Source organism: Coffea arabica, chromosome 5c (genome assembly GCF_036785885.1).
Source record: "Coffea arabica cultivar ET-39 chromosome 5c, Coffea Arabica ET-39 HiFi, whole genome shotgun sequence".
NCBI classification, from domain to species: Eukaryota; Viridiplantae; Streptophyta; class Magnoliopsida; order Gentianales; family Rubiaceae; genus Coffea; species Coffea arabica.
In genome coordinates this window covers 665,926-692,236 of record NC_092319.1, presented here as the reverse complement: position 1 = coordinate 692,236, position 26,311 = coordinate 665,926, and the positions used below count along the sequence as shown (strand labels likewise).

At 40.1% G+C, this 26,311-nt stretch overlaps 1 protein-coding gene and 1 non-coding gene across 11 annotated transcripts; both read left to right on the top strand.

The window, feature by feature from the left end:
* Positions 1–11,198: 11,198 nt before the first annotated feature.
* Positions 11,199–11,305, top strand: LOC113710825 (small nucleolar RNA R71). Its single transcript, XR_003453005.1, has one exon. It is a non-coding gene; the product is annotated as a small nucleolar RNA R71 (small nucleolar RNA).
* An 8,487-nt stretch (positions 11,306–19,792) lies between these two features.
* On the top strand, positions 19,793–24,442 carry LOC113710194 (protein FAR-RED IMPAIRED RESPONSE 1). 10 transcript variants are annotated; one of them, XM_027233056.2, is made up of 9 exons: positions 19,793–20,116; positions 20,522–22,724; positions 22,815–22,871; positions 22,987–23,055; positions 23,181–23,255; positions 23,387–23,455; positions 23,532–23,576; positions 23,671–23,871; positions 23,956–24,442. In XM_027233056.2, exons 2-8 carry the CDS (start codon positions 20,622–20,624, stop codon positions 23,725–23,727), a joined length of 2,475 nt encoding a protein of 824 aa, XP_027088857.1. In that variant the 5' UTR covers positions 19,793–20,116; positions 20,522–20,621; the 3' UTR covers positions 23,728–23,871; positions 23,956–24,442. The 10 variants fall into 10 exon arrangements, with proteins under 10 accessions (XP_027088857.1, XP_027088858.1, XP_027088855.1 ...); XM_027233057.2 differs by having other exon boundaries at positions 19,793–20,134; positions 23,187–23,255; XM_027233054.2 differs by having other exon boundaries at positions 19,793–20,134.
* The last annotated feature ends 1,869 nt before the right edge of the window (positions 24,443–26,311 follow it).

Genomic DNA, 26,311 nt, shown 5'->3' with positions numbered 1-26,311 from the left:
CGTAACTCGGGATGCAGGGAAGAATTTTTTCAAAAATTTCTTTTTCAACTGTACCCATGTGATAATACTACCTGCTGGTAGGTAGTACAACCAATCTTTAACTGCATCCTTGAGAGAGAACGGAAAAGCTCTCGGTCTAATTTGCTCTTTAGTGACCCCAGGAGGTTTCATATTAGAGCAAACCACCTCGAACTCCTTAACGTGCTTGTGGGGTTCTTCGCCAGAGAGACCATGGAAAGAAGATAAGAGGTGAATCAACTCCAACTTCAGTTCGAAAGCAGTATTCTCAGCCAAAATGGGGAATGTGATACACAAGAGCTGGTGAGTCAGTTCCGAGGCAGCCAACTCCCCTAATATTTGCGTGTTGGCCATGCTTATTTCGTCTTATACTGACTCGTTTGCAATAAATAAGTGCCCTTCTTTTCGTCTCTTGGTTTCTTGCCTCCGCCTACGCGCTGTCTTCTCAACCTCAGAGTCGTATACCAATTCACCTGTGCGAAAAGAACGGGGCATAAACTAACAAAAATATCAAGAAGAATAGAATCAAATAAAATAAAAGTTGAATTTGAAAAGAAACAAATAATCCAAATGCCAACTCCCCGGCAATGGCGCCAAAAATTGACAGGTGCCGAACCTGTGCAATAATAATTACTAAAAAGTCCTAATTACCACCACAATTAATTATAGAACAAATGCAAGTACTGGAGCAGGGACCCTAGGTGTGCAATGGGTTACTTGATTCACCCTGTTCCCGAAGAGTTTGCTTAGTCTGATATACCTGAATTGTCTATAAAAATATTAATTTTGAGTACAATGGCAAGTAGGGTCGATTCCACAAGGAGCAGGTAAGAAATTATTTCTTTCCAAATCAATAGAACAAAATAGGGGGATAATTAATGGGATGGAAATAAGAATGAAATAAATAAAATCCAAAAAGCTAATTCAACAAAATCAATTTACTAAAAATAGCAATTAAATGAATTCTACCCAAAGGATCAATTGCTCAGGCACGGTCCAATTAAATGTTCATCGATGCAAAGATATTTCATCCGTTTATCACTAGATTGGTTATAGCTGTCAACAAGCTCTGACAGCCAATTCTTCTTTACTTTTTCGACAGTCAAGGTACGACCATTGATTGCTTCCCTAACCAGATAACAACCCTAAGTATGACCGTAGGAATTTAATTACCCAATTGCATTAAAGCTAGAAGAACCCAACCCTAACCAATAAACAAACTAAGAGGGTTTATTTAAGCTAGATCTTACGTTTTTCCAACATAAAGTCAATTATGGTGGTTGTCACTAGGTATCAACTAAGCGAACAATTACGAATTCAATTTAGTTAATGTGACATTAGGCTATTAAATTAAATCAAATACCCGGCCGTTGATATTCAATTAATAAAATACCCATGAACAATTAATTCAGAAAATGCATGAATAGCAACAAATTGGAAGAAATACTGAAGATTCGATTAGATCTCACAGATATTATGGACCGCGCCTTCGCGTCGACCTTTGGGTAGAGGAGAAAATTAGCCGCTCCTCATCGTGTCAATCCCGCGTGATTTAATTGAATTCATTCCATTAATTACCGAAGAATTGGAAAGGTGAAACAACGAAGGAACAGTTTTTCTTATTTTGCGTCTGCGCTGGAGCCGCCAGCACAAGGGAAATCTCACGAAATTTAGAAGAGTCAAAAGTGAAAAGTGAAAAGGGTCTCGATTGTACAGAGCCCAGATACAATACGAAAAATCTCCAATGTCTGACCGCTAGCCGAAGAAGAAACAAAAGCAAAGAAAAACGTCTGACCAAAAATTGCAAAAAGTAAAACTAAAGCTTAAAGTAGTGATCCCCCCGAATCTTGCTTTTTCCTCCTTTTTATAGCCGCCGTCAGTAGTATTCCTCCCAGGAAGAGGCTTTTGCCTAAGGCGCGCTGATCCTAGGCTTCAGGTTCACGTGGATCGGGATCCGGCTTTTCGGTAACGTCTACCTTTTCTGGCGTGGCCACGCTTTGAGACGACAAGTCTTCTGAAAATTTGCTTCAAGAGATCATTTTTAATGCCGACCACCTACAATTCACACAAATATCAAATATGAGTGACATTCCAATTCTTAACACCATGAATAGCCAAAATTAGGACAAAATAACACTGCAAAATGTGCCAAATAACTGCTCTATCAAATCCCCCCACATCTAGACAATGCTTGCCCTCAAGCATTTCGGAGCTCAGAAGTACAACCAAGAGAGCAGAGGTCATGGAGTAATCTATACTAACACAAGCATCTCAGGTCCCCGACAATATCGCCAAATAAGAATACACCGGACAGGTTGTAATTCAAAGGAAATATATGAATACTAGAAACGCTCAAATCAACATCATGGAATGCCATTACCATAGGCTTGCACATTTATCACATCTTCACCACTTAAAAGTGAACTAAATGCATAAATCAAAGGGACTTTAATAGGGTTGTAATGGGGTTCAGGTGAAAGGCGGGATAAGAAGGTGAAGACAGTGGATAATGTGTCAAGAGAATGTCTGAAACCCACTATATAACCACAGTGCTTTACCGGAAGAGTTTCACAAACAAGACAGTTTTCATTTGCTGCACACACTGTGCAAGTGCCAATTTTTTTTTTTTCAAGGAAGGACATCTTGCAAGGCGTGGGCACGCCTTATAAGCCAGAGTCTACTGTTCACCATCTCATTGACCATTTCTCTCTTCTTTTTTTCTTTTTTTTTCTCTTTTCTTTTCTTCCATTCTCAGATGTACAGAAACAGCACAATATAGCATCTATTCTGCCAACACTTGTGATCATAGATTTATTTGTCTTGCACAAGTAATGAATTTCAGACATCTCTTAATGACACAAGGTTGAACAAGAAAGTCTAAAAAGGTCATGGATTATCAAACATGGTTAACAAACAAAAAGAAGGATAAAAGCTCAAATTGGTTCACTATCGGAAGATAAGATGAGGACTTGGTTTTAGATAGCTAAAGAGGGTTAAATCCTAAATGCCCTTATCATTTCAAATGCATCCAGTTCAACAAAATGTAGTCTTGACATGTATAAAATAGCAAGTTCTAGAATGCCAATACCATGTGCGATACCAACTCAATCAAACAAAAAGAGAGCAAACAAGAATAATATGCTCATATAGGGCTCAAAAGCTCTCAAAAGTCTGAGGAACGGGTAGAGTCCAGCATATTCAATATCTAGCAACACAGTCAAGGGAAAACAAAAGGCATAGCTAGTATATTTGACCACATACCCATGCACCCTAATTATACAATTCATCATAGCAGCATGCTCCAGCAGTTAAGAAACGAAGCAGTAGCGAGAAAGTCAACTAACTACACCCCAATTAAATTTTTTTCTTTTTGTTTTTTTTTTGAAATAAAAGAAACTACATGAAACAAAAAGAAGCAATAGAAGCCAGCGATAGAAGCCATCCCCCTCACACCTAAAATCTACATTGTTTTCAATGTAATCTAAATAAATAAAGTGCAAGGACAAGAGGGGCGAAACTTCCCTGACTGCTGAGGAGGTGCGCCGAGATCCTAAGGAGGCGGAGGATGTGGCGGTTGGAATCCAATGTGGGCAAAGAAAGTTGTTTGATTTTCTGCTTGAATACGGGCGAAAACCTGTAGCGCCTCAAGACGGCCATCCAATCTCGACACTTGGGTGTTTAGCTTATCAAAAGAATCTTGGAGGTTCTAGTAACGAGGGTCCCAAGCAGGAGGAGTATGAGATGAGGACGGACCCGCCTGATCCGGATGGGGTGCAGAGTCAGAAGAGGGTGCAGTCGGAGGCACCCGGGGCAGTGGCCCGCCCTCACCAGGGGGCATAAACTGATAGACATCTCCTACTTTGAAAATAACCCCCATCCGTTCCAAACTGCGCAAATCCAGTGGCTCAATTTCTCGAGCTAGAGCAAAGTTGTGCTCTTTGTCGAGATCTAGCAAACCCAATCGAATGGCCAAGTGGGTAATGAGTGAGTCCAGAATGATCGGTTTATTGCTCTTTTGGATGACTGATTGCATTTGAGTGGCTACCCAATATCCAAAATTAACCTAAACTTTGTTGCGCATGCACCAAAGGAAATAAAATTCTGCCTTGGTAAGAGTGTCGGAAGAATCCTTCCGCTTCGAGAAATTGTGAGCCAAAAACCTGTGGATGACCTTCAAGATCGGATCCTTCAGTTGAGAGGCATTGGATTAACTCGGATTGTAAAGTTGCCGATCCGTGGACCACTCCCTCCAGATATCAATATACTCAGTAGAGAACGGTCTGGTGTAGTCACAAGCACTGTTAATATATGCCCCGGTTGTAAGGGTATCCTCACTGACAAACCCCAAAGTCAGATTAAACTCATTAATAGACATACTAAACTGGGTGCCTCGTAATCTGAATTGAATAATCTCCGGCTCATCCAAAGTGATGAATTCATTTCTGGTGAACTCGAAGGTGGAATAGAATTCACAACATAGCTCCTCAAACGTAGGGTAGTCAATGATTAGATACTTTTGCCAACCTATTGTCGAGAACAATTGTTCAACTTCTCGTGCAATTCGCAGCTAGTCCAAGGTTGGGGCATGAAAGCACTTACAAGGAGCAAAAGGACGGTGCACCAAGCTGTTAAACCGGTCCTGTTGGGCCCGCGTAAGATTAGTGACCGGTTCCCCCCACTCCCCAGGAGACATGGTACTCTTATTCAGGCTCAAACGAGACCGAATGAGGGGTTGAACCGGGGCTCGTCTCTTACGCGGTTGGGACCCAGATGACCCAGCAGTTGTTGACTGTTTCGGCGGCATTCGGGGACCACATATAGAGTAAATCAGCTTAGAGACAGCCAACCAACTACCAAAAGCAGATAGGGGACTACAATCAACAAAAATTACTAATATTCAGTAGCTCAACAGCAAAGGGGGACGCAAACACCCCACCAAACAACGACAAGGCAACAAACAAAAAAGGTCTCCCACTGGTGTCACGTGGCCGACAACAATAAAGAAAACAGGTCCAACACCGCACAAATTGCAATGACAGTCGATAATAGTCAACAATCAGTGAGACATGGACCACAAGTACCAACTAACAGATTCACCAGAGCCCACAGATGTCCCCCAAGATAGATAGTCAATGGAAAGCATATATAAGGTTTCTCACTTCAGATAATCAATCAAATAGCCCAACACAAAGCGAAATTTAAGCAATAAAAACTCCAAGACCTCAGTTACCAAATCAAAAAAGAGAGACAGGGGTACCACTCCTATACTCAGTGCTCCGTCAAGTTGGAATTGGAATGGGCAGTGCCGCACGGCTGTGCGGGCGGTGAAAGTTGGTTGCGGCGGACTGGTTGAGGCGGGGTCGTGCGCGAGGGGAGCAGGGCTCGCGCACGGATGCTGGGCGCACAGCTGTTGGGCGCGCGCGCAGGCGCTGGGTGCCGCAGGCATACCACGCAGGTAGGTCGCGCGCGGGGAGGACTGGGTTGCGCAGGCGCACGCGCCGTAGATCTGCGCGCTATGGCGTGCACGGCTCTGGTTCATGTCGGGCGACTGATGGCGGACGACGATGGGAGCGGCTGCCGCGTGTGGTCGTTGGCAGTAGATGGTGAAACTCTACGATGGCGGACAGCGATGGGCGTAGAGCTAGTGAAGTGGGTAGAAGCGCGCTACTGGCGCGCTCGGTGGGCTGGCGAGGTGCTCGCAGGGAGAAGCAGAGGAGAAAGGGCAGACGCGCTGGGCTGCTGGGTTACTGCGAGTGCGCGCAGCTGGTGCTGGTCACGCACTGAGGTCGCGCGGCTATGTGCGGGCAACGGGTCTGTTGCAAGTGACTGTGGGCGCCGCAGGGCGCGCAGGTGGGCCAACGATCTGTGCTGGCGGCGGCGGTGACTGATGGGTGACGGCGGTTTGACCAAAACAAAGAGAAGAAATCTTGAAGCGTAGGCAAAAGAAATTGGGAAGAGATTGTCCAAGACTAGTCAAAGAAGGAGGAAAAGTGGAAGAAGTAGGGTCTTGGTCAAAGGATTTTTTTTTTTCGTTATCGGAGGGGTTGGAAGTCGTGGAGACGCCTTGGAAAACCTGGGCTTCTGACCACGGCATCTAAATGATGACCATACGAATTTCCGTCAAGGCGTGGGCACGCCTTGAAACTGCTAGTCTCTAATTTGCTCAGGGCACCTGGCGTACCTCTTCCAAGGCATGGGCACGCCTTGAAACCCCTATTCTTCTGTCCATTACCACAGAAACAATCAAAACATTAAAATAAAACTGAAAAATCGCAGAGTAATGAAAAATGAACGCAACTAATACTGTAATCCTTGGGTTGCCTTCCAAGCAGCGCCTTTCTTTAATGTCTTTGGCTAGATATGGCTTTCAATTGTTCAGACCTCACTACTTGGATCATCAAGGAATAAAACCTCCACTTGCTCACTATTAAACCCTTCATAATAGGGTTTCAAACGGTGACCATTGACTACGAACTTCTTCTCTATCTTCAGACTTTGGATTTCCACTGCACCATAATGAAGAATATTAGAAATAACAAATGGACCAATCCAGCGTGAACGCAACTTATCCGGAAAAAGCTTGAGTCTCGAGTGATAGAGTAAAACTTTCTGCCCAACTACAAACGACTTTCTTGAGACTTGTTGGTCGTGAAAAATTTTACTCTTCTCCTTATAAATTGCGGCGTTTTCATAGGGTTCATTCCTTAACTCCTCCAACTCTTGTAGTTGGAGCTTTCGATGTCCTCCGGCCTCCATAAGATTCATGTTACATTGTTTAAGCGCCCAGAACGCTCGGTGTTCAAATTCCACCGGGAGGTGGCAAGGGTTCCCAAAGACTAACCTATAAGGGGATATTCCAATCGGAGTTTTATAGGCAGTGCGGTAGGCCCATAGAGCATCTTCCAACTTCAAGCTCCAGTTTTTCCTATCAGGCCGCACCATCTTCTCCAAGATGGACTTAACTTCCCTATTCGACACTTCGGCCTGACCATTCGTCTGTGGGTGATATGGAGTGGACACTTTATGGAGCACTCCATACTTACAAAATAATGCAGTGATTGTCTTATTGCAGAAATGGGTGGTCCTGTCACTCACTATGGCTCTTGGCATTCCAAAACGGACAAAAATGTTAGACTTGATAAAGTCTGCAACCACTTTCGAATCGTTAGTCTGGGTGGCTTTTGCCTCCACCCATTTGAAAACATAGTCAACAGCAAGTAAAATATACAAGAAACCAAAAGATGAGGGAAAATGACCCATGAAATCTATACCCCATACATAAAAAATTTCAACAAATAACATGGGAGTTTGACTCGTTTGGTCTCGACAAGAAATATTCCCCACCCTTTGACACTTGTCACACGATTTACAAAACAAGTATGCATCCTTAAACAGAGTAGGCCAGAAAAAACCATTTTCTAACACTTTACGAGCTGTTCGCTTTGGCCCAAAGTGCCCTCTGCATGCAAATGAATGACAAAAAGTCAAAATAGATTGGAACTCACCTGCACTTACACACCTTCTTATCACTTGGTCCGAGCATTGTCTCCACAGGAAGGGGTCATCCCAAATATAATGTTTGACATCACTCTTTAGCTTATCTCTTTTAGCTTTGGACCAACTTGCAGGTAATCGATTCGTTACCGAAAACATTGACAATGTCAGCATACCAAGGTACCGACGAATCAATGGCTAGTAGTTGCTCCTCAGGGAATGATTCTCTCAACGGTAAATCCTCTTGATTTGTGAGCAACCGGCTCAAATGATCAGCCACCAAGTTCTCGGCTCCACTCTTATCCCGGATCTCTAAGTCGAACTCCTGCAGGAGCAGGATCCATCTAATGAGCCGCGGTTTGGCATCATTTTTCACCAACAGGTACCGCAAGGCTACATGGTCAGAGAAAATAATTACTTTTGCACCCAATAAATATGGCCTAAATTTTTCTAGTGCAAAAACAACAGCTAGTAATTCTTTCTCCGTCGTGGAGTAATTAAGTTGGGCTCCACTTAATACTCTCGATGCGTAGTAGATCGCGTGTGCCGCCTTTCCTATCCTTTGCCCCAACACGGCTCCCACGGTATAATCACTCGCGTCGCATATGATTTCAAACGGAATGCTCCAATTTGGGGGTTGAATGACAGGCGGCGATGTCAACGACTCCTTTAGTTTATCAAAAACCACCTTGCATTCATTAGTGAACTCAAATATCACATCTTTTTGCAACAACTTGAATAGGGGTGCTCCAATTTTTGAGAAATCCTTTATGAAGCTCCTGTAAAATCCTGCATAGCCTAAAAAAGAGCGTACTTCCTGTACACATACGGGGTAAGGCAGGGCAGAAATAAGATCTATTTTAGCTTTGTCTACCTCTATTCCCTTAACCGACACAACGTGCCCTAAGACAATACCATGTTCCACCATAAAGTGACATTTCTCCCAGTTAAGAACCAAATTCGTTTCTATGCACCTTTTCAGAATTAAAACTAGATTATCAAGGCATTCCTCAAAGCTATCACCATATTGGCTGAAATCATCCATGAACATCTCAATAATCTTTTCCACATACTCGGAGAAGATACTTACCATACATCTTTGGAAGGTTGTAGGGGCATTGCAGAGATCGAAAGGCATCCGATGGTAGGCGAATGTACCAAATGGGCATGTGAATGTGGTCTTTTCCTGATCCTCTAGCGCTATCGCGATCTGAAAGTAACCTGAAAAGTCATCCAAGAAACAATAGTAAACACGACCCGCTAATCGTTCTACCATCTGATCAATAAAAGGGAGGGAAAAATGGTCCTTTTTAGTCACATAATTTAGCCTCCGGTAGTCGATGCACTGATGCCAGCCAGTAGTTTTTCTAACCGGGACCATATCACCCTCCTGGTTCTCCTCTACGGTCACTCCTGCCTTTTTCGGGACCACTTGGACAGGATTCGCCCACGGACTATCCGAGATAACGAAAATGATCCCCACCTCTAGGAGTTTAAATATTTCCTTTTTCACAACTTCCATCATCAGGGGGTTCAGCCTCCGTTGCGCCTTTCTTACTGGTTTCGCATCTTCTTCGAGCCGAATTCGGTGCATGTATAAGGATAGACTTATTCCCTTGATATCTGCTATGCTCCACCCAATTGCCTTCTTATGCTCCCTAAGGATTCGCACTAGCCTGTCCTCTTGACTTGGAGATAGATGTGCAGAGATGATCACCGGCAGTGTCTCCCGGTCTCCTAGGAATGCGTACTTTAGATGTTTCGGGAGAGATTTTAGTTCTAACTTCGGTGTCTGCACAACTGAAGGAAGCAACTTTGTCTGAGTCTCTGGCACAAAAAGAGAAATAAACTCATACCTTGGAGATACGGTGGGTAGTGAGTGTAAGACTCGAACAGCATGGGGCAACTCTTCCCTTAGGTCCACATCAAGAGTTACACCCAACTCCAGATGCTTGATTAGAACCACTTTCAATGCGTTTTTGCCGTCTAATTCGAAAGTTTTCTGCACAAAAGACTCAGTAATGCTCAAAGGAAAGACTGAGTTAGATTCCTCTGGATACTTCATCGCCTAAAAAATATTAAAATTCACAGTTTCACCATCAAATTCCATTGATAAAATACCCTCATTCACATCTATCTTAGTCCTGGCAATGCTAAGAAACGGTTTACCTAACAAGATAGGTTACGGATTTAATAATTTCTCATCTCCCATGTCTAAGATATAAAAATTTGCAGGAAATACTAATTCATTTACCTGGATCAAGACATCCTCAACTAGTCCCTCTGGATAAGCATTTGTGCGATCAGCTAGTTTGATTATGATGGCTGTTTCTTTAAGTGGACCAAGATTTAGAGAAGTAAAAATGGTCTTTGGTATCACATTGATTGACGTCCCTAAATCTAACATTGCTTTTCTAATTGGTGTATTTCCTATTTTGCACGGGATCGTGAACATACCTGAATCTCCGCACTTGGGTGGGAGTTTTCTTTAGAGCATAGCTGACATATTTTCTCCCACCGCTACTCTTTCGTCCCCTCTCAATTTCCTCTTATGGGTGCATAAATTCTTGAGAAATTTCACGTACTTCAGCACTTGCTTAATTACTTCCAACAAGGGGATGTTAATCTCCACTTTTTTGAACACGTCCAAGATCTCTTTTTCCTTCTCTGCCTTCTTCGTCTTCGCCAACCTGCAAGGAAAAGGGGGTAAATTAGATTTAACGGGTATTGCTGGTGTAAGAGTTACCTCAGGACCTCCACGAATGTGTCCTTCTTCCTCTATCTCCTTCTCGATCTCGTCTTCACTTTTACTCTTCAAGTTCGTGACCCTTGGCCCCTCCACTTCCTTACCATTCCTTAATGTCATGACACTTACATTTCTGGGATTTGCTTCAGGTTGCGACGGCAATTTCCCATAAACGTGGGACTCCAGGTGATTTATGGCAGTTGCCATTTGACTTATGCGAGTCTCCATGTCTTTCATGCCTGCTTTGGTGTCCTGTTGGAATTGAGTAGTGCTCGCGACCAAGGACCTAGTTTCTTGCTGGAATTGAGCAGTGGTCGTGACTAAGGTCCTAGTCTCCTGCTGGAGTTGAGTGGTAGTTGTGGCCAAACTCTTGACAATTTTCTCCAAAGAACTTCCTAAGTTGGAGGACGAGGGTTGGGACTTCTGTTGCCAAGGTTGCTGGAATCCTGGTGGACGATTGGGGAATGCATTTTGTGGCCTATTACCATTGCCGAAATTTGGGTTATCTCTCCAACCCGGATTGTACGTGTTGGAGTATGGGTCGTACGGTCTACGAGGCGCAGGCACGTCTCCAGTCATGTTCACTTGTTCAGCCCCATCCTCTTGTAACATAGGGCATGAGTCAGTATGGTGGCCCATATTTGTGCAGATTCCACAGACCTTTATTTGGGGCACATTTTCCACAGCTAATTGTCAAACAACGGATGTGAGCTCCGACAACTGTTGCTGAATAGATGTCGACTCCACCTCATTAACCCTACGGGTAGGGTTACTCTCACGGAAGCCAAACTGTTGAGAATTCTCTGCCATAACTTCAATAAGCTTCCACGCTTCCTTCGGTGTCTTGTTTGCCAGCGCTCTCCCACTCGTAGCGTCAATGATACTCCTATCAGTTGATTGGAGTCCTTCATAGAAGTATTGGATTAACAATTGCTCACTAATTTGATGTTGCGGGCATCTAGTGCACAACTTGTTAAACCTTTCCCAATATTCATACAATGACTCCCCGAGATACTATTTAATGCTGCAGATCTCCTTTCTCAAACTCGTAACTCGGGATGCAGGGAAGAATTTTTTCAAAAATTTCTTTTTCAACTGTACCCATGTGATAATACTACCTGCTGGTAGGTAGTACAGCCAATCTTTAACTGCATCCTTGAGAGAGAACGGAAAAGCTCTCGGTCTAATTTGCTCTTTAGTGACCCCAGGAGGTTTCATATTAGAGCAAACCACCTCGAACTCCTTAACGTGCTTGTGGGGTTCTTCGCCAGAGAGACCATGGAAAGAAGATAAGAGGTGAATCAACTCCAACTTCAGTTCGAAAGCAGTATTCTCAGCCAAAATGGGGAATGTGATACACAAGAGCTGGTGAGTCAGTTCCGAGGCAGCCAACTCCCCTAATATTTGCGTGTTGGCCATGCTTATTTCGTCTTATACTGACTCGTTTGCAATAAATAAGTGCCCTTCTTTTCGTCTCTTGGTTTCTTGCCTCCGCCTACGCGCTGTCTTCTCAACCTCAGAGTCGTATACCAATTCACCTGTGCGAAAAGAACGGGGCATAAACTAACAAAAATATCAAGAAGAATAGAATCAAATAAAATAAAAGTTGAATTTGAAAAGAAACAAATAATCCAAATGCCAACTCCCCGGCAATGGCGCCAAAAATTGACAGGTGCCGAACCTGTGCAATAATAATTACTAAAAAGTCCTAATTACCACCACAATTAATTATAGAACAAATGCAAGTACTGGAGCAGGGACCCTAGGTGTGCAATGGGTTACTTGATTCACCCTGTTCCCGAAGAGTTTGCTTAGTCTGATATACCTGAATTGTCTATAAAAATATTAATTTTGCGTACAATGGCAAGTAGGGTCGATTCCACAAGGAGCAGGTAAGAAATTATTTCTTTCCAAATCAATAGAACAAAATAGGGTGATAATTAATGGGATGGAAATAAGAATGAAATAAATAAAATCCAAAAAGCTAATTCAACAAAATCAATTTACTAAAAATAGCAATTAAATGAATTCTACCCAAAGGATCAACTGCTCAGGTACGGTCCAATTAAATGCTCATTGATGCAAAGATATTTCATCCGTTTATCACTAGGTTGGTTATAGCTGTCAACAAGCTCTGATAGTCAATTCTTCCTTACTTTTTCGACAGTCAAGGTACGACCATTGACTGCTTCCCTAACCAGATAACAACCCTAGGTACGACCGTAGGAATTTAATTACCCAATTGCATTAAAACTAGAAGAACCCAACCCTAACCAATAAACACGCTAAGGGGGTTTATTTAAACTAGATCTTACGTTTCTCCAACATAATGCCAATTATGGTGGTTGTCACTAGGTATCAACTAAACGAACAATTACGGATTCAATTTAGTTAATGTGACATTAGGCTATTAAATTAAATCAAATACCCGGCCGTTGATATTCAATTAATAAAATACCCATGAACAATTAATTCAGAAAAAGCATGAATAGCAACAAATTGGAAGAAATAATGAAGATTCAATTAGATCTCACAGATATTATGGACCTCGCCTTCGCGTCGACCTTTGAGTAGAGGAGAAAATTAGCCGCTCCTCATCGTGTTAATCCCGCGTGATTTAATTGAATTCATTCCATTAATTGCCGAAGAATTGGAAAGGTGAAACAACGAAGGAATAGTTTTTCTTATTTTGCGTCTGCGCTGGAGTCGCCAGCACAAGAAAAATCTCACGAAATTTAGAAAAGTCAAAAGTGAAAAGTGAAAAGGGTCTCGATTGTACAGAGCCCAGATGCAATACGAAAAATCTCCAATGTCTGACCGCTAGCCGAAGAAGAAACAAAAGCAAAGAAAAACGTCTGACCAAAAATTGCAAAAAGTAAAACTAAAGCTTAAAGTAGTGATCCCCCCGAATCTTGCTTTTTCCTCCTTTTTATAGCCACCGTCAGTAGTATTCCTCCCAGGAAGAGGCTTTTGCCTAAGGGGCGCTAATCCCATGCTTCAAGTTCACGTGGACCGGGGTCCGGCTTTTCGGTAACGTCTACCTTTTCTGGCGTGGCCACGCTCTGAGATGACGAGTCTTCTGGAAATTTGCCTCAAGAGATCATTTTTAATGCCGACCACCTACAATTCACGCAAATATCAAATATGAGTGACATTCCAATTCTTAGCACTATGAATAGCCAAAATTATGACAAAATAACACTGCAAAATGTGCCAAATAACTGTTCTATCAGAAAATTATGAGTTAATATACCTTTTGTGATATATTATGTGATATGACCGTTGTTGATAAACACATAATCTACTATTTTTTGATTGATTATGTTAGTTATTAGTTGCATCATTATGAAAATTAAATATTTTAGAATAAAAATTCAGGCAAGTTCTCTAAATTGTAGATATAGAGAAAGAGCAAAAAATAGATGTGACCAGAATCTATTATGCTACTGATGTGCAGATACTTATAATCTGATAAGTAGTATTAGATGTTTTGCAAACTTTGTGTTGTTAATTTGGTCTATGTGTTATTCAACCTAATATTTTGTTAAAGATTAATGGATGTTTGAGAGTGTAGCAATTAGTTTTATTAGTTGTTGAGGAATCTTGTTAGTGACTAATTGAAATTACTGTAACTTTAGGATGGTAAACACTACATTCATGACATTGTACTCCATTTTATGGGAAGAAAAGCCAAAATTCCTAATGTTGATCCAAAGCAGTACACGAACATTGACCTACTGAATGATGTTGCCGAGAAAGTAATGCATGAATTCCCTGGGAGTGTGAATATACTGCTGCACATGAGATGCGAAATTCCTACAACAAATGGCTATATAGATGTTAATGATGACCAGTCAGTGATGAAAATTTTCAAAGTGTATCAATCTCAATTGGTGATCAATGTGCATGTATTTGATATAGATATTATCCCTTCTCATCAAGATGCTGTTATCGTAGATAAGAACATAGTGAATGATAAGGAAAATTTATAGGTTGATAACATTGGCAAAGACAAAGTTGCTGTCCTTGAAATCTCTGAGAATAAGGAAGATTGTTATGACTCAAGTTCTAGTGATTCATGGAAGAATGAAGTGAGCAGTGACAATGGAGATGATTTAGGTGATGATCAAGTGATAATGTCTAGTAGTGACAGTAGTGATAATGATTTCTCTGACTTTGAGAATAATAAATATGGTGAGATTGTACATGATTCTGAATCTGACCAAAAAACTGATCCAATGAGAGAAGTCTTGAAACAGAAAATGTGGATCTGTAATCCAAGAGAGGAAATAGAATTTGAGAAGGGGCAATTATTCACTAATGTTGATTCTTTAAGAGCAATATTGAAGGAATATGTGATCCAAAAAAGATTTTCCACAGTTAGGCTAAAGAATGAGAAGACAAGATGTATTGCCACTTGTGATGTGAAGGGATGTCCATGAAGAATTCATGCTTCACCTATGGCCGACTTCATGACATTCATGATTAAATCATATATAGCTGAACACATGTGTCTGATGGACAGAAAAACTGGTGAGACCACCTCTAATTGGATTTCAAAGAAATTGGTACCTGTGTTGAGAAATCATCCTCGCATGTCAACCAAAGGCATTAAAGCTGAGATGAGCCAAGTAGAATGCAAATATACAGGGCAAAAGCAAAGGAATTGGAAGATATTGAAGGCACCCACATAGCAAGTTACAATAAGCTGCCCAAGTATGCAGAGCTTTTAAGGCAACACAATGCTAATAGCATATGTAAAGTACACAAAAAGTACACAATGCCAGATTTCTTAGACTCTTTATCAGCTTTAAAGCACAAAAAGTGGGTTTCTTAACTAGTTACAAACCTTTTGTTGGCTTTGATAGTTGCCATTTGAAGGGTCCTTTTGGTGGAGTGCTATTAACTGCTGTGGCTTTAGATGGAAAAAATAGCATATTTCTTCTTGTCGTTGCCATTGCTGAATGTGAAAATAAGGAAACTTGGAGTTGGTTCTTTCACTTTTTCCAGGAGTTCTTTGGACCATTTGGCAACCATATTCCCTTAACTTTCATGAGTGATAGGCAAATACCATATCACTTCTAGACTCTCACTTCAAGTATACATTATTTGCTACGGCAATTCATCTTTGTTGGCTGATTTGTACATAATACAGGGGCTGAACCTTGCGTACAAAGAGCTGATTCCAAATGCTACTGGTAGAAATTGTTGTAAACACATATGCAACAATTTGAAGACTCAATTTCCTGGACTACTACTCAGCAATTCGTTTTGGAAGGCAACAAAAAGTTATGATGTAATTAGGAACAATGAAGCTATGGAATGCATTAAGGAGATCAATATAGAGGCATGGCGGTACTTATCAAAAAATTTCAACCTTAACTTGGGGTAGACATGCTTTCTCTACTGAGATGAAGTGGGCCCATGTTGCAAACAACTTCACTGAGTCATTCAATGCTTGGATTGGAGATCTCAAAGCAAGACCAATACTCGCTCTTATAGATGGATTGAGGAGTAAATTTATGAAAAAGTTGGATAAAAGATTCCAGCAATGGCATGCCCTATTATTAAGCAGTTGAAGGAAATAGCTCAACATTCAAGGAGATGCACACTAAACATGGCTAGTGATGAAACTTTTGAAGTTTCTGATGTGGATAGGATGTACATAGTGCAACTAGGATAGAAGTCATGTACGCCTTCCAATTGTCAGGACTTCCATGTAAACATGCTACACTAGGAATAATATACAAAAGGCAAACACTTGAGAAATACTGTAATCCATGTTTCTCTACCTGAAGACATACAGTGAAATGATCCACTCAATTCCCCATGAGAAGAGGTGGCCACCGATGCCTGATGTACTCCTAAAAAATAGCTTATCTTCTCCATTGAGAAAAGCTCCTGGTAGACCTAGAGTTAATAGGAGAAAAGCACTTGATGAAGTTGGTCCATCTCATAGTAAAAGGTCAAGGACTCTAAAACGTGGTAATTATCAAGGTTTTAGACATAATAAGAGAACATGTCAACTGGTACTTGTGAGAGTAAGAAAAGGGAACAATGGTCCAACTCAGCAGGTCAAGATCATTTTCTCATTACTCATGTACTATTAGTACCATCAATATACAGATGTTGTTTCATTTGAATACTGAAATCAAAGGAGGGGAAAGCTAGGCCGAGGAATTGCAAGCATAGGCCTAGCAGGAGCTGTTCTATGGGTATCACTTTTGTTGCATTTGGTTACTTAGCTTATATTGTCAATGATGTTCCCTATAATACATTTCTTGTTACTGTTGTAGGACCATGCACAAGGTAATGTGCTAGTTGTTGTCTCCAGTCAAGGGAGCAGTCCAAGTCCTCCAACTCAATCAACTTCTGTTAATGTTCAAGTTAATGCCGCTATAACGACTATTGCTACTAGAAAACAAGTAAGTGTTACTAATTTGGCAGCCAATTTTGATTTTTGTTATAGCTTAGTTTTTACTTGTTTCAATCACTTAGTTATCCATTGAAGTTATCTCATGTTATTCATTTTACTTAACTCTGATTTGTGTTCATGACTATGTTTTAGAGAGGAAGATCTTCCAAAAAAGATGATACATCTATTGTTGATAATTCAACTAGAACAACTTCAACTTAAGTTGCCCAAAATAATCCCATGGTGCCAACTCCTACTTCTAATCCTACTACTACTTCCCAAGCTGCAACCTTTGTGAGCATCTATACTGCTGCCACTCTTAAATCAGACAACATTGGTAGCAACTTTAGCATGTGGTTTTGAGCAATCACTATCAACTATTCCTCTTATATACTAGTGTCTGGAACTACTTAGTCAATATTAGGGTAAAATACATAAAACCCCCCTGTGGTTAAGGAAATTGACACGAAACTTCCTCATTATTCAAAAACTCCCACATAATCTCCTTGTGGTTTGGACTAATTTGGAAAATGGACGGAAATCATCCAAATTAACGGCGTTTGAGATGCGCTCGTCTATTAAGGGAGTTTCAAGTGATATTGTCAAGGACAATTTAGTATTTTGCAGTGTTTTGTCATTTTCTTTTTTTTTTTTGTTTATTTTCATTCTCCATTTCTTTCTTGCTCGCAACCAAACTGGTCAATAACACCAAAATGGTCAACGACTCCAGTGAACACCAATCATCATCAGTACCGCCACTGATCACCAGTAGCTCCACTATCACCACCAATCACTAGTAACTCTATCACCAATCATCACTGATTTCAACGCTCAATGATTCCAAAATAACACCAAAAATTTTCCAATTAGATAGAGCACAAAATAACAATAAAAATTCTCAATCTAATAGTCTCAAAAATTAACAAAAAGTTCTCGATCAATTGATCCCAACATAACACCAATTGATCGTGAATGCAAAGAAGCAGAATAGCGGCCCTCCAGGGAGAGGGGATTGGGAAAAACAATGCCAACAACAACAAAGATTCCTTCAGAGATCGATTCTGATTTGGCGGCAGAGATAGTAGCGAGAATGCTGCTGTGCCGGAATCTAAAGATGGTGAACAAGGCGAGGCCGATAGACCTCAGCCGATCCACCGTATAAAAGGCTGAGTGCCTAGAGCATCCAAAGAGAATGGTATGAAGGCCTTTGATGCCAATATGCTACTGATTCCACTTCAAATAAGGCAATGGACGGGTTGAGTTCCCTGGCTCCGTCTTAGCTCCGAAGCTAGGAAGCTCGAAGATGGTATGTGGGATGAAGCCGGAATGACATCAAAGCCCAGAACGCAGTTAAACAGAAGAATGACGATAAAGAGGAAGTGATTCAAATTCAAGAAAAAAAGTAGAATTGGGCATCAAACCATTTGACGGAGTAAACTTGATTTGAGGAAACAGAAGGATGAACCCCACTAAAATAGCTAAATCTATGTCACTTGGGTGGGATCTAGCGCCTGTCTGTTCAACCGCCAAAGAATCAGACCTTCTTAAGGCACGGTGGGGCATTTCTCAAGGCCGGGAACGAATCAATATAAGTCGTTGGGAAGTATAAAGCTTGGCTATCTACTAAGAGCTATTAGGAGCATGCCGCAAGAAATCCATCTCTGTTTCTTTGGCGGCACCTTAGCTCCGAAGCTAGGAAGCTCGAAGATGGTATGTAGGATGAAGCCGGAATGACCACAAAGCCCAGAACGTTCCGACATTTTCTCGAAGAAGATGATACATCTTATAAAATTTCAAATGAGCCCCTTAGTTCTACCTTTGTTTCAAATGAAGGAAGAAAGTTTTTAAAACTTTAATTGAGCCCTGAGTTAAACTTTGATTCAGTTTGTAAATAGGGTTAATATAGGAAATTTATATCTTTCCGTCAATTTGGATGATTTCCGTCCATTTTCCAAATTAGTCCAAAGCACAAGGAGGTTATGTGGGAGTTTTTGAATAATGAGGAAGTTTCGTGTCAATTTCCTTAACCACAGAGGGGTTTTATGTATTTTACCCTTAATATTATGACTGTCTATACTTTACTCTTGAGTGGTGCCATGTATTGTGATGCAGAATTTGCTGCCCACTAGGTATTTTAGCATATTAGTGTACTACTGATAATGAACTAGCATTCTGCAATCCTCATCATCTCTGGCCTACTTGGTTGTAGATGGTGTTTTGCATTGTAGGATTATAGAATAGATTAAGAAAAGGTGACTTTGTATGATTATGATGTCTAATCTAATGTTAGTTATTATATTATGTGGCTTGCTTCTTTACTTTATTTACTGGTGATCAATGTCTGTCTTCTTAGAAATTTGTTTGGAAATTTGTTGTCTAAAGATACAATAAATATAGCTGAAAGTACAATGTTTGCTATTTCCTTATTTGGCTTAATCCAGAAATCCAACTTTCTCATCCTTTGGGTTTCAATCTTTAACAACCAGATAGGACACAAATGGTTGGAACAATTCTTGCAGAACTCTTGAATCCTTGTAAACGTTCATCTGACAACTTTTACAATGTTGATTATGGAATTAGGGAGTTCCTCTTTGGGGTAGCTGGATTTGGTCTTCTCTTTGAACATTAAGTGCTCATCTCTTTCAAATGTGGCCTTGTGACCACAGTTCCAATTCATGAGCTAACAAAGCACCACAATGTTTGCAACCAAATTCATTGTTTTTGTTGTTATATATACTCACACTAAGAGAGCCATTGTGCAGCATAACTATCTGTTCCTAACTTTTGCTTCTCTCATGCAATTTTCACAAAATTTGTATTTACACCCCCTAATGTTTTATTGTGTTAAAATATGTTGTTACTTTTTTGTAGACATTAACTACACAATGTACTAAATTGAAGGGCATTGATGGAATAAAAAAACTTTCTCTCTCTTGATATCATTTTTTTATTGTTCCTTGGACTTACATGTAACAAGATTATTAACTAATAAAAAAATCTAGAGGGAGGCCAGTGATATTGTTAGAAACTTCAGGGGGGTTTCTGAAATTATCCCTTTTTAAAAATAAAAATAAATAATCAAACCTCACTAATGTTATTTTATCTACCCTCCTCCTCCTAGGGCCGCCCTCGCCCCACCCCCCTCTCTCCCCCCACGCGCCGCTTCTCTTCCCAAATCAAAACCCATTCCTACGGCTGCAATCTCTTTATGGCGCTATCAAACACAGCCTTATATATCTTTCTCCCTCTGCTACGCGCCCCAAGTTAACGCCACCCTTCTCCAGTCCCACCAATTACTGTACAACTCTTTGAACTTTTTCGTGACAGAGGAATAGAGGATCACCTCTCTGGCTGGGATTCCTCTACCGCCCACACATCCAACCGTGATTGCTCCCGAACCAATTGGCTTCCGCCTGTCAATTGTCAGAACGTGGGAATCTTAGGTGGTTTCTCTGTCTGAAGTAAGCATGTACTCAATTTTTTTTGACTCGTAGCTTTAGGGTTTCTTTCGTTTTTCCTTTATTATTTTAAAAATACAGCTTTATAGTATTATTTGTGCATAATTTCAATACTTTCTTCTATTCTAAAAAACTCTCCGCCAAAAGATAAATAAATATTTTGGTGATAATGTTCCCGATTATCGAGTAGTGTTTCATTTGGTGCTTCATTTGGTGGCCGTCTCTTTTCATTTCTTCTTTTCTTTTGAATTTAGCTGCTTTAGTCATTGCTTTGTTGGGTGTATTACAACTTTATTTGAAAGCCAGCAGGAAATGTAAGCTCTGCTGTCCCATTTGCTAAATCTATAGTAACTATTTGTGTCTGCTCTTGAACTGCTGTTTCGGTTGCAGCTCTTAGTTTATTAATTTGGGGAATAGGATATGCACTAAAAGGTTGCATTTGGCTACTGAACGTTTTTGGATAATCTAACTTGTGGATGTGGTTGAGGGTATGGTGGATAGTTCTGAAAATGCAATCCAAGTGACTGCACATATGGTTGATGTTGCCGATCAAGCATCTCACAGGGATGTGGGGATTGCCCACTCAACCGCCAAGGATATAACTGGATTTGGTGGGGTTACTGAATTTGAGCCCCATGACGGTATTGAGTTTGAATCTCATGAGGCGGCTTATTCGTTTTATCAGGAATATGCCAAGTCAATGGGGTTCACCACCTCCATAAAGAACAGTCGACGATCAAAGAAATCAAAAGAATTCATTGATGCTAAATTTGCTTGTTCTAGATATGGTATCACACCTGAATCAGATGGGGGCAGTAGTAGACGTCCTAGTGTGAAAAAGACAGATTGCAAAGCTAGCATGCACGTCAAGAGAAAGAAGGATGGAAAGTGGTATATCCATGAATTCCTAAAAGAACATAATCATGAACTCTTACCAGCCCTGGCTTATCATTTCCGGATACATAGAAATGTGAAATTAGCTGAAAAGAATAACATTGATATTCTGCATGCTGTCAGCGAAAGGACAAGAAAAATGTATGTCCAGATGTCAAGACAATCTGGTGGAAGTCCTGAAATAGGCTTCCTCAGGAGTGGCTCAGACTCCCAGCTTGATCGAGGCCGTTCACTGGTGGTAGAGGAGGGAGATTCTCAATTAATGGTTGAATATTTCATGCACCTTCAAAGAGAAAACCCTTATTTCTTCTATGCAATTGACGTGAATGAAGATCAGCGTTTAAGGAATTTGTTCTGGGTTGATGCAAAAAGTAGGAAAGACTATAGAAGCTTTAATGATGTCATTGTTTTTGACACAAGTTACATGAAAGGAAATGAAAAAATGCCTTTTGCTCCGTTTGTTGGAGTAAATCATCATTTTCAACCGATGTTGCTTGGATGTGGATTGTTAGCAGATGAAACTGTGTCGACATTTCTTTGGTTAATGAAGACATGGCATAAAGCAATGGGTGGACAAGCTCCTAAAGTGATAATTACTGACCAAGATAAAGCATTGAAGGTCGCCGTGGAGGAAGTCCTCCCCAATTCACGCCATTGTTTTGCTCTTTGGCACATAATGGAAAGGTTACCTGATACCCTTTCTCATACAATTAAACAGCATGAAAGTTTTACACGAAAATTCAGCAAGTGTGTTTTTAAGTCGCTGACAGATGAACAGTTTGATATGAAATGGTGGAAGATGGTTGGAAGATTTGAACTACATGAAAATGAATGGATTCATTCTTTGTATGAAGACCGCAAAAAGTGGGTACCAGCTTTCTTGCGAGATGCTTTTTTGGCAGGGATGTCAACAATTCAACGATCTGAAAGTTTAATTTCATTTTTTGACAAATATATACATAAAAAGATCAGTCTGAAAGAGTTTATTAGACAATATGGTACAATTCTTCAAAATAGGTATGAAGAAGAAGCCATAGCTGACTTTGATACGTGGCACAAACAACCAGCACTGAAGTCCCCTTCTCCTTGGGAGAAACAAATGTCAACAATTTACACACATGCAATTTTCAAGAAGTTTCAAGTGGAGGTTTTGGGTGTAGTGGGCTGCCATCCTAAGAAGGAAAGTGAGAACGGAAGTGATGTGACTTTTAGAGTCGATGACTGTGAAAAAGGTGAAGATTTTACTGTCATGTGGAATGAGGCAACGTCAGAGGTTTCTTGTTCATGCCTTATGTTTGAATTTAAAGGTTTTCTTTGTAGACATGCTATGATTGTTCTGCAAATGTGTGGTCTTTCTAGCATCCCTTTTCGATACATTTTAAAGAGGTGGACAAAAGATGTAAAGAACAGGCAAACTGTGGTGGATGGAACAGAAAGGATTCTGACTAGAGTTCAACGATACAATGATTTATGTAGACGTGCAATTGAATTAGGAGAAGAAGGGTCTTTATCTGAGGAGCGTTACAATATCGCTTTTCATGCACTCGTTGAAGGCTTGAAGAACTGTGTAGATGTTAACAACAAAACTGGTACCGAGTATAGCAGCAACCCTATTGTACTCCGAGGTGCACAAGAGGAGAAGCATGGAGTCCTTTCTACTAAAGAAAGTAAAAAGAAGATCTCAAACAAGAAAAGAAAGGTTGTTCATATTCTCTAATTATTTGGTGAGTTCTTCTCTACAGTTCCTCTCCATTGAATTCTTGATTGAAAGAGGCCATGTATTTGACAGGTACAATCAGATTCAGAAGTTGCGACTCTCCAAGTTGAAGGCAGCTTGCAGCCAATGGTTTCTTCTCAATTGACCTTGTTTTAGTATCAGAATAAGAAATCTAGTTGACTTTCACAAGTATGTGTCTTCTTAGCTGATTTTACTGTATGAAACTGAATTTTCTTCCTCATAGGAGAATCTCAGCTCGGATGCAATGACCATCAATGGCTATTATGGAAGCCAGCAGAATGTGCAGGGACTCGTATGAACTTTATAACCCTTGATCAGATTACAAGTTTCATTTGTTAATGATTTTGCTTTAAGCTATAAAAATGCTAAGGTATAAGCTCCTGAGCAAGGGTAATGTAATCTTACTTGTGTGTTAAGCTGCAGATACAGTTGAACTTGATGGAGCCACCTCATGATGCTTACTATGTTAATCAGCAGAACATGCAAGGACTGGTATGTGAAACTGTTTCTGTATGTTAGGCTTTTCTTCCATGGTGAAATCAGATAAATAGTTCAAAAAAGGGTGGTTTACAATGTATGAAGCATGAAGTTAAGCAGTTAAATAGTTTTTGAATTGATTGTAGGGTCAATTAAATTCAATTGCACCTAGCCAGGATGGATTTTTTGGAACTCAGCAAAACATGCATGGACTGGTAGTGTATTTTACTTCTTGATACCTTAATGAGTTGGCTATTTCACATTCGGAAACTTGAATATTTGCTTATGCAGGGGAATCTTGATTTTAGACCACCAAGTTTTACTTATGGATTACAGGTCAGTCCCTTAAATAAGCAATGTTATTGTGTTCCAGTAGCATTGTGATGGTTAGGTAAAGGAGACAAATCACCTTGTGTCACCCCTATATCAGGATGATTCCCATGTTAGATCTGGTCAGTTGCCTGGAGGCAGTGCTAAGCATGCATGAGGATGATGCACCTTTATTGGCTGACCTGTTGCCTTGTGAATTTGATTTGCAATTCAGCCTCCTGAGTTACTCAAATTAAAAAGGAGGTCCAGGAAGAGATTCAGATGTCCCTGCTGCTCTTTTCCCAAGAGAACATTTGAATTGGTATTGTATTTCCATTTTCTCTCTCTACCTTTGGAAGTTAGACATACTCTTGCAGCTCATTTGACTAGATTTATTGACTGCTAGTATGCTGCTCATGACACAACTGGGTGGAAATTCCTGTCCTGATATATAAGAGCACCAGAGATTTCTGGAATCATAAGAGAGACACGAATACATATTGCTATGACTATGCTCTGTTGAAGAAGGAAGTTTTGGTAGTTCTTGCAGGTAAATGAGTTGGATGGAGTAAAATTTTACTTCTTCTGGTGTCACAGGAAGTGCAAGTGCTAAGGCTATAAACAGTTGCAGGGTTATAATTTAATGAATTGCATGACACAATGCTCTTCTTCTCAACTAGAGGTCTCCGGATGCCTCCTGACCCTTCCCCCATTGAAATGTGTTCTTTGTCGCAATTATCGCCAGCTCCCGGGTTCTTTGAGAATCTTCTGCAGGGATATTAAGATTCTTCATTAGAATTAGAAATGTCTGGAAGTACCTTATCAGCATATTTTTGTATTTTAGTTTGCCTGAAATTTACTTGCTTCTTCTCAGTATAATTAGTTTGCCTGGATTTATTTGCTTTAACTGTTTTGCTTTCTTTATTTTGGGCTAAAAGATTTAGGGCTGACAGCGCGCTTTTGCAGTTTTTTTAAAAAATATATATAATTTCCCTTCCTCTTATGTTTTTTTTTTTTTTTTTTTGAAATGTTTCATACTTGGTGCTTAAGTAAAGTTTCAAATCATGGTTGGAGTGCCATCAATTATTTTGTTATCCACTCTCCCCTCCTGGGGAATTTTTTTTTTTATGTGAACAAAGCAGTTGTCTTTTTTGGATCTTATAGTAATTTCACCTCTCCCTCTCCCTCTCCCTCACACACACACACACACACCAGAAAAATCATAAATCACACAGAATACACGCAAATCTTTTGGCAGAAGTAGACTAAGGTGCTTGCACGAGGTCTGTAATTTTGGTTTGTTTGCTTTGGCCAAGAATCCAGCCAATACCGGAATATTTCTCTTCCTCTTTGTATTTTACAGTTTAAAATTTAAAGTTTTACAGCTTTCTTTGCTTGACCCGCACGAGGAATTTGCTGGTTCAATGGGATTGTGTCTTCCATGTTCACTCGAGTGTTAGGCTAATTATTTGAACTTTGTGGTGATTTTCTGAACAAGATTTGGAGGTTTGAACTTTAAAGTTTAAATAAATTGATTTTTTAAGAGAGCTTCTGTCCTTACTTCAAGCTGTGGAATTCATGCTCTTGTTTGATAAATTGGAAATATGGTTGCATTACGGAGTGTATGAGGTTCATTTTGGTGGAGGTTGCTGTGAAATTTGGGTTGGTTTTGGATGAGAATGTAGAAAGAGGACTCGGCTGTCTTTTGCAAATTTGACCACTTTTCTTTTTTCTTTTTTTTTTTTAACCAAAAGCAATGCTGAAGTCGGGATCTACGCATAAAAATAGACTCTAAGGTACGAATTTTGCTTAGTTCTATAACCAAAGGTGGTGTTGCCAGCAGTTGACGGAAGCCACTACTGCTCGGATCCACCATGGATGGCCTGTAAGCTCTTACTAGAAAATAAGAGGAAGAACGTGATAAGAAAAATGGTAAAATAAATTGAGTGAATTAGTCAGAATGACCTAAAAGGATTGCTTCAAAGAGACGAATGACTTTTTTGGAGAATCCGAAAAAAAAATTTGAGTGACCAAACGGTGCAATAGATTACCTTAGTCTTGTGCAAACTACTCATTAAGTATCTGACTTTGACAGTTATTTATAAGAGTCCTACTCAAACACATTGTCATACTTAGTTGAGTTTTATTCAAGTACAAACAAGCCTGAGAATTAGATAATCATGAATTTAAATTAATCAAAATAGCAAATTCCTTATTTATTAGCATCAAAACTCACAAATTGAAGACATTTCTACTATCAATATACCAAAAATGTTCTCTCTCTTTGTTTGTTTAGAATGAAGGAAACAAATGAATTTCTTCAGCTAACCTTGCTTAATATCTTATGCAATTGCATCATTTCGATTGCCCCTATTACTTTTGATGATTTCTGTCGTTATTTTAAATTAGTTCAAATTACGAGGGGTCAGAATGTATGTTTTCAAATCATGGGATACTTCTTTATGGTTGGGCTTAATCATAGGGAGTTTTTTTTTTTGTACTTTATGTAATCCATTTCAATGTACTCAATTTCAATTGCTAAAACGACTATTTTCATCCTTAATTTTATTTTGTCTCAAAAATACCCTCTATCATCGCACATTAGCACACAAACTTTACGGAATGAAAATTTAAAAAAAAAATCTACCTTACAAATTTCAAAATACGGTCGCCCACGGAAGTCCTGAAACCCTATCACTATTTGAGAAAATAGAAACAACAATGCCCTTGCTTTCGTCCATCCTTTTCTCCCCCTCCTTGCC